The 13,238-nt window shown below is 32.0% G+C and overlaps 1 protein-coding gene across 1 annotated transcript; it reads right to left on the bottom strand.

Moving 5' to 3' along the window:
- Nucleotides 1-1,727: 1,727 nt before the first annotated feature.
- Nucleotides 1,728-7,617, bottom strand: LOC113375952 (homeobox protein MOX-2-like). The gene is made up of 3 exons (XM_026615887.1): nt 7,215-7,617; nt 4,044-4,207; nt 1,728-1,910 (listed from the first exon to the last, which is right to left on the bottom strand). Exons 1-3 carry the CDS (start codon nt 7,615-7,617, stop codon nt 1,728-1,730), a joined length of 750 nt encoding a protein of 249 aa, XP_026471672.1.
- Between the last annotated feature and the right edge of the window lie 5,621 nt (nt 7,618-13,238).

Below are 13,238 nucleotides of genomic sequence, written 5' to 3'. Positions count from 1 at the left end.
TTGGGGAAAACATAAGGTTAGCATATCACTCGGCTGTATCCGCTTTGGCACTCGGCACTTCGTATTCAGAATGACTCAGTTTGCACTAAAGCATCGAAAACAATAGATCAAGGATGAGCAACCCGCGGTCCGCGGGCTTTATGCGGCTTTTTAAATTTTTTTTTTGGTCTGCCAAGCATTTCTAAAGTAGAATTATTTTTATAAATTATCAACAAATTAATAATAAGTGTGGCCTGCCAAAAAACTTTAAAATTTAAATTTGGCCCTTGAGATAAAATGGTTGCTCATTTTTTAAATAAATCTATGCAGTGACAAGATAATGCTGTATTTGAAATTTACTATTTGTTATTTTCAAAGTATTTTTTTCCTTTTCTTATTACATAACAATTTGTTTTCTAAATACGATAAAACGACCGAGCAATTTGTAAAGCAATATTTTCATAAAAATGAAAGAGACACATAAAAAACGATATATTATTATCGTTTATATTAACACTTTGGGGACGGCTGTCCACCTCAGTGGACAAACATACTCTGTGAGGCACAGGCTATTTTATAAACAATGACTCAGTTTGCATCGAAAAGTTGAATAAATCACATATAGCAGTGATAAACAGTATTGTATTTTGATAATAATTTTAAGTTATTTTAGTAGTATTTTTAGCCTTTTTCTTTGCTTTATGGTCTTTTTTTTAATATTTATAACGACTTAGCGCTTTTAAATATGACAAAACGACTGGTGAATTTTGAAAATTAAGCAGTAGTGAAGATGAGTTTCAAATACAGACAAATTTTACGAAATTACTATTCGCACCGATGATAGTGATGAATGTGATGATGATATTATCAAACCAACAAAAACAAGAAGAAGTTCGACAAATTAAATGAAGAGCGGAAAGACATTAGCGAATGTTTCGATTCTCCTTCAATAATCGAGATTGACATACATCAACAAACACCCCGACTACAAATACCAAGCAATATAAGACATCCAATAGATTATTTTACTTTATAGACAATATAATAGAAAAAATAAACCATTATGGCAGCAAAAAAATGACCAAATATACTGACTAAGCAGTGGCATATTCTAAATGCGAGTGAAAGAAAAAGGGATTGTATTTTCTGTTCTGACAGAAAAGCACCAGGAGAAAGGCGGCGAACAACATTTTATTGTAAAACATGTCAAAATCAACCAGCTATGCATTTTGGAAATTGTTTTGAACGTCACCATTCTTTATAAAATGATCAAAAATAAATTAATATTATAAATGTATGTCCTTCAAGTCAAGTTTACAGCCGGTAAAGTAGATTGTTTTGAAATGGGTGCCGTCCCGAAAGTGTTAAATGATATATTATTGCGTTTAACTGTGGAATGATAAAAGAAACTGCCACGACACTAATTAATTGAAACGACCGCAAAATCAACCCGCTATGCCTTTTGGAAATTGCTTTTAACTTTACCATGCCGTAGAAAATAAATATAGATATTAATGCAAATGTATATTTTTCAATGTCCAAATTGCACAATTTACACAATATTATGAATCGGTGCCGTGCGCAAAGGGTTAATATTATGCCGCTGCCATGTTTTAATGAATCGTCAATATCAAATAATATTTTTTCCGTCTGCTTCTCAGTTGCCACGTCGAAGTATAAAACAGTCATTTGGGCCTATTTTAATATAAATAAAAATTATATTTCTATTACATCGCAAAATGTGTAGCTCATGAATCTTCAGGCGAACTGCCCGTGTCCATCGAGTCGGACAGGTTGCCGGCGGGTTCCACATCGTATCGGGGAGTGGCGCATCCTAGCTGCCGCTGCCTGATCATGGCGAGTCGCTGCTGAGTCACTTCCAGGTGATGTTTGCGCCACTTTATGCGGCGGTTTTGGAACCACACTTTTACCTGTTGGAAAGTGAATTCGAAAGAAATTAGACGAAGGAATAGTTCTGCTGATACAGCACTTACAGTGACGTAATGTTTATAGAATTTACCGGTGTATGATAAGGTCATTTGTGAACTGTAAACTGATTTTTGCTATTAAGCTATTGTGATTTATAGTATTATTTGTTGTGTTGATCATTTTTACTCATGGCTAGTAGAAGGCTGCCCAATGTTGTCCTGTTCTAATTGTGATATTCTTATTAATGGTGAACCCAAGACTGTAGTCCATTTTTAATGATGATGATTTTTTAAAACAGTTATTGCACTAAGTAAATAGCCTGTAAGGGCTATGTTCACTTTGAAATAATTTCGAAAAATTTTTTAAGATAAAATGGATATCACTATCTGGATGCACGCAACGTGAGATTTGAACCTTGTCGCTAAAAGCCTGAGGATTTGCCGCTTATCTACAAGGTAAATAGCTGGAACTTTATCTTTTATAAACAATTATTTGATGAATATTAATAAACTTATTTAAAGTTTTTATAACCATTATTAATATTTAATTTTTGTGTTACAATTTTCAATTTTTGATGTCACTTTTTAACCCCTTACAATGACGAGTAATGGCTGCGAAAATATTATGGGCATAGCCCATCATCATAATTCTTATCGATCCAGAAGCAAATATTACGAATTACGGGCATGGTCCGGTACGGTATTGCAAAAATATATTCATCCAAAACTATAAAACATAAAATTATTTTTATTTTTGTGATAAACTGTACGTTGTGTGGGAAAATAGTCACAAACTCTGCGCCAACTTGTACAACTTTGGCCCAACATTTTCGAATCTAAATTATAAGTTAAGGGGTTAACTACATTAAAATTACCATGAAATTTTGGGGAATAATGAAAAATGTTTTTTTTTAACATTAAAGAGATTCAAAGTGTTTGCTTTTAAGCGTTTGAAATTATTTTAGCGTCAGTTTTATATTACCGATGTAAAACACTCACCGAAAAGATTAAAACAAAGTCCATTTTTAGAACGAAGTAAAATTTTTTATAATTTTCAGAATGTTGAATGATCGAATTTAGCAGTGCGGTATAACAGGTACGAAAGTTTCCAAAAGGTCTTACGCCACAAAATCCGATTTGCTAATTTTATTTTCTTGACATTTTAAGCTATTCTAAAACGTTTGAAACTGGATTTGGAAAATGTATGTGTCGAAGACATTTGGTAAGGAAGGAGCCTTGATTAGGGCTGTGAGACGATCGGCGGAGCCGTTTTTTTCGAAACTACCAGAAAAGTAAAAAAAATCGTTTTGGCAAACAATCTTCAACCGATTTTAAAAATAAGAAAAGCGATTGAGAATCGTGCTGATTAGGTAATTAATTGTTGAAAAAAAATCTTTGTTGTTTTTAATAAAATTGAACTTGAATAGAGTTTATGATGTAAACATCCTAAAAAATTAGAGGCCTACGAAAAGTAATTGACGAGGACTAGTCGAATGAATTATAAAAATACAATAAAATTTGGAATGGGATTTTAAGACATACAAGCACACGTTCGTCAACTAGAATTAATTTAATTACAAATCTGTTTGAGAAAAATCAATTGGAAATCGCATTGATTAGTTTCTAGAGATAACAAAAAGTTTATTTTCGAAACAAACAAATCAAAATAGCTGAATCTCAATTTCTGTTCAAATCGATTACTACACATATTGACAAGTTCAAGCAACTTGCTTCAGGGGGCGTCCAATAATCACGTGATCGATTTTTTAAGGATTTTTGAACCCTCCCGCCTCCTTTTTGGTGATACGTGGTGATGTTTAAAATTACTTTCCCTCCCCTACTAAACATTACGTGTATTTTTTAGTTAAGAGAAAAAATTGTAATGATTTTTATTTTATTGAAAATGTTTGGATTTTTTTTTAAAAAAACTAGGTAAAGAATAAATACACGTGATATCTTACTATTAATTTACCTTTTCTGCCCCACGTGATATTCCGTAATTTTTTGTCAAAGACCCCCCCCCCCTTCACGTGATTAATGGACGAGGCGTCTTAAGGAAAAATGCCTCTAACACTTAGTTATCGTTAAAAAAATTAAATTGTTTAGTCATTATAGAAGTATGAAATTATAACTAACTTGTGCTTCTGTAAGTTGTAGGGTATGTGCTAAATATAATCTCTCTGGTCCAACCATGTATTGCTGCCGCTCGAATTCGGCTTCAAGTCGTTCAAGTTGTTCAGGTGTGAATATCGTCCGAACTCTTTTGCTTTTCGATGATCCTTTCTTTCCTATCGTGTGTTCTGAGGAAAAGATATAATTGTTATAAAAATAATTGTTTATAATGGATGTAACAGTAATATGCTACTACTAGTTAGCATAGATAATTTAATGATTATATTATATATTACAATATTGACAGTATAAAATCTTTGCTGTTATTTATACAGTATGAATAAAATTTAAGCAATTAAGATGAGTCTATAAATTAGATGTACCAACGACTGCCAAAAAACGATTTGCAAAAGACTTTTAAACCTTTCATTTTGAGACAATTACTATTTTGATGCTTTTGTAATATGATTTTGATGTTGTTGATTATTCCTTAACTGTGCTTTAATTGACAATATACAATATATTTATTATGCTTATGCTCTTGAAACTTGTTCCTTAATTAAATCAGCAGTTAATTGCTCTTTCTCATTGTGTTTTTATGAGTAATTTTAAAAACATCTTAAATAACTTAAATACTTTCGGCAGTATGTATGATTTTTCTTAAAAAAAAAACTTTATTTTGAATTTAAGCTTAGAAAAAATTTTTGTAAGTGAAATATCTTAACTCAACTATTCATGAGCACTTGTTTGTTAACTTCCCGTAGGGTGAGTTATAGTAATCATCCAAAAATCAAAAATGAACATTTTTGCATATCTTCACGTTTTAAGAGCTTGTGAACCTTTTGGCATACTTCATAAAAATGGATATGTGTGCGCGTGTACGCATGTGTGTATATTTATATATGTGTGGATACAATTTTTCATCCACGTTTTCAAGACCTACGCTCAACCGATTTGAATGATTCAATAAGCATTCGGTCAAGCCGTTTCGGAGATGCGAAGCAAAGAGTGGAAATGGAAATTAAGTTTTTGAGAGAACCGAGCATCCGACTTGAATGATTCTAAAAACATTCAATTCGTAATGATGATAAGATGTAGTTATTAGTTTTTGGCAAAGACAGACTTGCTGTTTCAAATATAAGGAGCTGAAAATGTAAAAACTGGCAGTTTTTGAGAAGAGAAAGCATCGGATTTGAATTATTCAAAAAACATTTTGTTTGTGAAGAAACGATTCTTTTTTGAGGAAGGTATTTTTTATTTCAAAATTTCAAAAAGAATTTTTTTAGTTTCCAATTTATTTTTTAATATCAAAATGATTCGAATTTCAATTTTAATTCTAGCTAAAATTCTAAAAATCACCTTGAAATAAAAACTTTTAATTTTGCAATTCAGTTTATATAATTTATTTATGTTCTGATGATTATTAAAAAAAGAGAGAAAAAAAAGCTTATATAATTCTAAGAAATATGAGATGAATTTCTTTCATTCTAACTCCGCTTGATCAAGTTTTGTTTGCTTACTTTTTATGTAGTCTATAAGATACAAATAATGAAAGTTACAGTATTTATAATAATCTATTTGAAAGCATTTAATATTCCTTGACTATTTTTTCATCACGGTACGGGAAGTTGCAGCAATTTGTCTTAAGGCACGATGCCATGCACCACTAGTTAATTTCTTTTTAACGTCTATTGGTTTAAAATAATAATAATAATAATAAAATAAACAATGTACGCTAGAAAGTACATATTCATATATTGGAATAACTGAAAATATTAAGATATCATTGTATATAATATAATACATAACGTTCGATTAATCTTGACAACTCATTTGGATATATAAATTAGTTTTAATAATTCAAAATGAAAAACAAAAAGATTAAAAATCATCCTGATGAGCTGTGTTAAATTAAAATAAAGACAAAACTTATGACTTAAACACAGTGGAAGAAATATTTAAGGTAAATGTGTACCCATTGATATGACAGAGCGTACTTTAGTCAGAAGATATTTAACTGCGATCTATTATGCACATAGTTGCATGATTTCTTTTTATGACTCGTTTTTAATTTAGAAAAAAAAATTATTTGTTAGTTACAGAATGTATCTAAAAATATTTTTAAATACCTACGATGTATGGAAACAAAGAATTGCTATTTGATAAGAATAGTATTATTAAATTATTGCATTTAATAGTTATTTTTGAATGAATGAACAATAACTAAATTCATTATTAATTTTCCGTATGGTAAGTCATATAATAGTAATTGTACAAAAATGGAAAATGAAAATGTGAGAAACCTCTGAAACCTCTTTCCGAGGTTTGTGCACATTTTGGCATACCTTAGAAAAAATAGATATGTGTGTGTATGTATGTAAGAACACAATTTTTCGTCCATAATTTCGGGCGCATGGATCAACCGATTTGAATGATTCAAGAAACATTCGATTTCTGTTGATAAGGAGACGTGCCAATTAGTTTTTGGCAAAGAATGTTAATTCGATTTTGCAAGAACGGAGCATCTGATTAGATTGATTAAAAAAATATTCTGTAAAGATGTGATAACTTAATTCATATATATATATATATATATATATATATATATATATATATATATATATATATATATGCCTGACCAACTTGGAACATTTTTTCTGCAATAACTTTTTTTAATTGGTTAGCAAATAAGTGCAGTTATTCGATGGTACTAGAAATGTGGAAAACTTTAATTTTACTTGTGATATAATAATAATAATAATAATTAATCATGCAATTGACTACGCTCTCTATGGTCGTTAATTTTGAAAAAAAGCATTACTTTGTAGATTTCTCCAAGCTGTTTATTGCCAAAGTACCATTTATTTTTAAAATTTACTGCATAATAAGATTGGTTGTGCAAGTATGCAAGTATATATATTATTAATGAATTATTTATTACTATTGTCTAAATATTTAAAAAGCAAATGTGAATAATTGGCTATATCGTACCCAAAAATATATACGATACCATGTATCAAATGATACAAATCCAATATAACTTGCCAAATTTTATTCTGGTTTTGTCGTTGCACAAGAAGTAGGAGTAGTTACACATTGTATTTTGTTCAAATAAATGTAAACTGGCAGCATGACCTACGACTTTTTCTACATTACAACACAATAAAATTATGGCTTTTTAAGTGAACAACATACCGTGTCTGTGACTAGGATGCATAAGCCGTGGGCCGGATATGTTTGTTGACTGGACATTAGTTCGATGAAGACTAAGATTCATGACAGCTCCTAAATCGGTTCCGTCTTCCTGTTGCAATCCTAGAATCGCGGCGATCGTGAACGGTTTTGCTCCGCCACTTGCGACGTCTGTGCCGACGTTGTGTTGACCGTTCAGGACCGACGATACCGGAATACCGGTCGCTCCAATCTGTTGCGGAGAACCTACTTGTTGTGACTGTTGTTGATGATGTTGCGATGGTACAATTTGAGGTTGAAGGTGTCCGTGCTGTTGCTGTGTGGGGTGTAATTGGTGAAGACCGTTATGCTGTTGGTGCAACCGGAGAAAGTGTCCGAGAGAAGTTGCTCCATGCGGCTGCAACATTTCGTTAAATCGACGATCGTCCATAAGATAATTGACACTTTTTATGATTCAGGACAGTTTGCACAACACTGCATTGTTTCGTTAAGAACTACACTGTACATATTTATAAACATACTAAGCAATTAGATTATCACTATACAATTAAGAGCTAATCGTTAACACGTAAACAAGATATTCACATTTTAAGGTATTTTTAATATGATTTTGGTTGAACAAACTTTTTATGGGAAAAATTTTATAATCACTGTTATAAACCTAAATGGCACATTATATAAAGTCACTAAAATTACGAAAACACACTAATATTTTCAATAAGTTGTTAAAACAACAGAAGGTTTATATTTACTGTAATAATATATTTATAGATTCAAATTATCCGTTACTGCTAGAGCGCACCTTTAACATCACAACGACAGAACAGACAATGAGAGCTAGGAACAAACAGGTCTGCACGTGCAGTGATATCAGAACGCTGACTTATTACAGTGAATAGCGTTTCTCTATTAGCAGTTGCCCCGAAGAATAATTCTCGAATGAAAGAGAGTGATTTGCGGGTGCGGGCGAGCGATCCGGTGTGATTTAGGGGTTGGTGATCCGTGGTGGGACGACCCATAACTCGCTCACGCTACGCTCGGCGGAACGCGAGATGACAACATGGAAAAATTTCGAACGCCCGGCGACCGTCGCTGTCTTTCTCTCTGCGTGCGGGCGGCACTTGTTCGTCGCGGCCGACAGAGACGCGCGCACGAACCACCCCCGCGAGCGAGGAAACGTGCGGTAGGTCTCGCTGTTTGTTCTCTCGTGATAATATTGTGCGAGACTCGATATGCGACAGTGCTGTATTCAGGAAGCACGTTGTTTTCGAATAATGACAAAATGACAAGTACTCAATTTGTATTTAATATCTTCATTTGGCGTATTTTTTATTATCATTGATTATATCATTGATTTATTTTAAAAGTAGTGGGGTGCATGGTATCGTGCCTTAAGGCAAATTGCTGGAATTTCCCGTACCTTAATTAAAAATCTTGGTACGGAACCCAAAAAAATTTACACAAAATGTGTACACATTATTAAAATCTCTATAAAATATCTGATAATTTGGTGTACATATGTCCAATAAACATTTTTGACCGCCAAATGTCATTTTTAACTTTCCGTAGGGTAAGTTATAGTAATAGCAAAATAATCGAAAATGAAAATTTTTATATATTTTTACGTTTCAAAGGTTTCTAAATATTTTGGCATACCTTAGAAAAAATGGATGTATGTGTGTGTGTATGTGTGTATGTATGTGTGTGTGCGTGTGTGTGTGCGGATACAAATTTTCGTCGACGATTTCGGGAACACGGATCAACCGATTTGAATAATTCAAAAAACATTCGATTCGTATTGATAAGGAGACGTGCTGATTAGCTTTTGGCGAGGGCAGGTCTAGCCGTTCAGAAGATACGGGGCAAAAAGTGCCAAAAACGGTAACACGGTTTTTAAGAGAACGGAGCGTCCGATTTTAAAAATTCAAAAAACATTGTACTTTTATTGACAAGATGAAGAATTGATCAAATTTTCATGAAGGCAGGTCTAGCGGTTCCAGAGATCTAATGAAAAAAGTAAAACAAAAAGCTATTTGGCGGTCAAAAATGATCATTAGATATATGCACATCAAATTATCAGGTATTTTATAGAGATTTTAACTATAATTATGAATTTTGTTTACATTCCTATAGGTTTCGTACCAATGTTTGACATATCGTCTCTATGCAGTTAAAGCAGTACGATTGCTTTGAAAAAATGTTCGGAATTTCCAAACTATGCCAAAATGAAAAAAACTTTTTTTTTCAATTTTTTTTTGTTTCTCAAAAATCAATTTTTTTCTAAGTAAAATTTTTTCAAAAATGTTAATCGCTTTTAAAAAAATAATAATTTTTGGTACGGGAAGTTCCAGCAATTTGTCTTAAGGCACGATGACTTAATTGCCTTAATTCAGAATTCCACCTACAGCTAATTTTAACTTATTTTTATTGAAAGTCGATTTTGTATTGATGGGGAAACGTTCTGATTAGTTTTTGGCGAAGGCAGGTCCAGACGTTTCAAAGATACAGGGAAAAATGTGCAAGAAATAGCCATTCAGATTGCGTCACAGAGAACGGAGTGTCCGATCTGAATGATTCACAAAACATTTTATCTGTATTAACGAAATGAAGAACTGATTAAATTTTGGATCAGGCAGGACCAGCGGTTTTTGGGATCAAATAAAACAAACAAACAAAAATCTGATCAAAAATGATCATTAGACATATGTACATAAAATTATCAGATGTTTTATAGTAATTTTAAAAATAAGTTCAAATTTTGTTTTACTTTTCTATGGGTTTTGCACCAATGTTCATCAATTAGACTGCAACGCGTCGCTTACGCGCTTCTATTATTCGCCACTAAAACTAAGATGACCATAGTTTTTCAAGTCAAAACCGGGACGGTAATTTTAAATTATGCTAATCCGGGACGGGGAGAGGTGGTGAATGCTAAAAAATTAATATATTTTTAAAATAACAAATACTATTTAAGTACATATTACAATAAAAATCCGCCTTTTTTAAATGAGTTTTTTTTAATCAGAATTACTGACTAAGAACTTTATCATTTGATTATATGTTATATTTTATCTTATATTTTTGTATCCATATGTTTCTTAGCTTTCAAACTTATTATAAAATTTTTTCATAAGTATTTAAAAATAATTAGCACATTCATTTGCTTCATTCCAGCAGTGAAGACGTTCACTCTCAAAATTTTTGTTAATTTTCGTAAGATTGGAAATAAAGGTTAAAAATTATGAATGTGAGAGGCTATTTTAATACGCCTTTTTATATAAGCATACTAGTTGTACATAACATTTTCAAATATTTGAGGGGTAGTTGATAATTTTATTATCAAGTAAGAGCGAAGAATCAATTTAGGCCTATACTTTTCGAAAACCCGGGACAAACTTTGCATTAAAAAAAAACCCACGGTACAAGGTGAAATCCGGGACTGTCCCGGCCAAACCGGGACGTATGGTAACCCATAAGTCAATTTTTTTTCAAAATATTCAAAAATCTAATATTTTTAATGTTTTGTTAACTTCCCTTCTGGTAAGTTATAGTAATATATATATAAATATAGTAAAGTATGTATGTGTGTGTGCGTGTGTGTATGTGTGTTCGGATACAAATTTTCGTCGACGATTTCGGGAACACGGATAAAGCGCTTTGAATAATTTAAAAAACATTCGATTTGTATTGATAAGGAGACGTGCTAATTAGTTTTTGGCGACGGCAGGTTTAGTCGTTCCGAAGATATGGGGCAAAAAGTGCCAAAAACGGTAACTCAGTTTTTAAGAGAACGGAGCGTCCGATTTGAATAATTTAAAAAACATTTTACTTATATTAACAAGATGAAGAAATCATCAAATTTTCATGAAGGCAGGTCTAGCGGTTTCGGAGATTCAGTAAAAAAAGTAAAAAAAAGCCATCTGTTGGTCAAAAATGATCATTAGACATATGCACATCAAATTATCAGATATTTTATAGAGATTTTAACAATAAGTATAAATTTTGTTTACATTCCTATGGGTTCCGTACCAATGTTTACCCGTTAGACAGCAACGCGGCGCTTACGCGCTTTATATTTTGTCTCTATGCAGTTGAAGCAGTACGATTGCTTTGAAAAAAAGTTCAGAATTTCTAAAATATATCAAAATACACTTTTCTTCAAAAAGTCTTTTTTTTCAAAAAAAAGTAAGTTTTTGTCAAAAATTTATAGTTTCTCGAAAATCAAATTTTTCAGAGTAATTTTTTTTCAAAAATGTAAATCTTTAAAAAAAAAAAAAATGTTGGTACGGGAAGTTCCAGCAATTTGCCTTAAGGCACGATGCCATGCGCCCCACTAGTTTTATAATGAATAATTCGTACCTTAGTACGTCCGCCGGATCGTGGCCGTAGCCGAGAGTTCGTAGCGAGTCATAGGCGGGGTTTGCAATCTCGCGTAGCTCTCTCCGTAGCTCCTCCTTGTTCTGATTTCGCGGTCTCGCAATATGTACCTACTCATATCCGCGCGCACTCCGACGCCGACGTTTGAATAACGTTGTATTTAGAAATACACCTTAACGACAGATGATTTAATTTACATGTTATGCTTGCACGGTTTATTGATTCTATCATAAGCCGTGGTGGGACTTTTGTTTCATCAAAGTCCATGTAATAATGTTTGATGTCATAATAATTTGTATTACGCTTAATTTTATATTACATCAACTGATTAATTAATATTATTATTGAATAATGTCGCATTTAATTGATTACAGTATGAATTCGTTTATATGGTTTAATATTTTTTAATTTTAGGTTTGATAACGGATTATAGTTTCAATATAATACATATATATATATATATATATATATATATATATATATATATATATATAGTTTTTGATATAACATCATTTTTATAATAAACTAGCAAATCCGACGAACTCCGTTTTGCCACCAGATGGTTTCGTGAGAAAGATGAAGAAATTTTTTGTTTGTTTTATATTTGAAAAGGAAAAATTTGATTCTATTTTACAACAGTAATGAATTTATTTCGATTACAAAAATGAAGTGTATTTTAGTTGAACTTCTCTAAGTAAATGAAAGTGAATCCGAAAATTATCCGTTTCATTGAAGTGCTCTTTGGTAAACCACATTTTTTGTTTTTTGGTCTGACGTTAACACAAACAAAACGGATGGTTTTCCAACTCGTAAACAGGCAACCTATAACTGCCCATGTGAAAAACAATGATTTTCTAAATAATCTATTTGAAATTTATCCCGCAAACACTAAGCGATTGGCCTTGCGACTTGTTATTGCGAACGCAAGTCGAACTGGAAATTGCAATCGTTTGAAGTCAACCGGAAGACCAGTCAGAATCATTGGTATGTCACCAAATCGCCAGCAATTTTTGATTGAATGGTGAAATTTAGTGCGTGTACATCATTATCCTTTGCGGCAAAAATTGCTCGTTGACTTAACCAAGCATAATTATGATAATTCTCAATAATGTCATTACTCGAATTTTTAATTACGATGCGTGAAGTTCCAGCAATTTGCATTTGGGCACGATGCCATGCACCACTAATTTTCTTAGCTATAAACCTTGCGGAGCCCGAGAGCTTTCCAACGAATGCAAAACTGTCGAAATCGGTTTGTGCGTTCTGGAGTTATTTCGTCAGGAAGGAAAACCCGACTTATTTTTATATATATAGAAGATTATAATATTACAATGTAATCTAATTTAATAATGAATCCCTTTAAATATTTTTATGCGGCCCGACTAATATTTATTTTATCAACTTTTTCCACTATTGAATTTATTATAACGTATTTTTTTGTTGCATTAATTTATGAAATATTTACTGTCTTCTAATTTTATTATTATTTCAAGCTTTGTAAATTATTAATAAGGACGGCCCGCCACATATTTTTTTTTAAATTTAAATGCGACTACTAAGTTAGAAATGTTGCTCATCCTTGATTTAAATATACTGATCAATTTTTTAATGTTTAATTTTATTTGATATCTATGATACGACTCGTTGCAT

The sequence above is a fragment of the Ctenocephalides felis genome, unplaced genomic scaffold (genome assembly GCF_003426905.1).
Source record: "Ctenocephalides felis isolate EL2017-DRISC unplaced genomic scaffold, ASM342690v1 CF-g0.4_SCAFFOLD_01886, whole genome shotgun sequence".
Taxonomy (NCBI): Eukaryota; Metazoa; Arthropoda; class Insecta; order Siphonaptera; family Pulicidae; genus Ctenocephalides; species Ctenocephalides felis.
This window is presented reverse-complemented; position numbering and strand designations above follow the sequence as displayed.

Coding starts and splice junctions, on each gene's coding strand:
- LOC113375952 (XM_026615887.1), bottom strand. CDS start 7,617: ATGTTGCAGCCGCATGGAGCAACTTCTCTCGGACACTTTCTCCGGTTG. Junction 4,208..7,214: donor GCATCCTAGTCACAGACACG/GTATGTTGTTCA, acceptor TCTTTTCCTCAG/AACACACGATAGGAAAGAAA. Junction 1,911..4,043: donor TACAACTTACAGAAGCACAA/GTTAGTTATAAT, acceptor ACTTTCCAACAG/GTAAAAGTGTGGTTCCAAAA.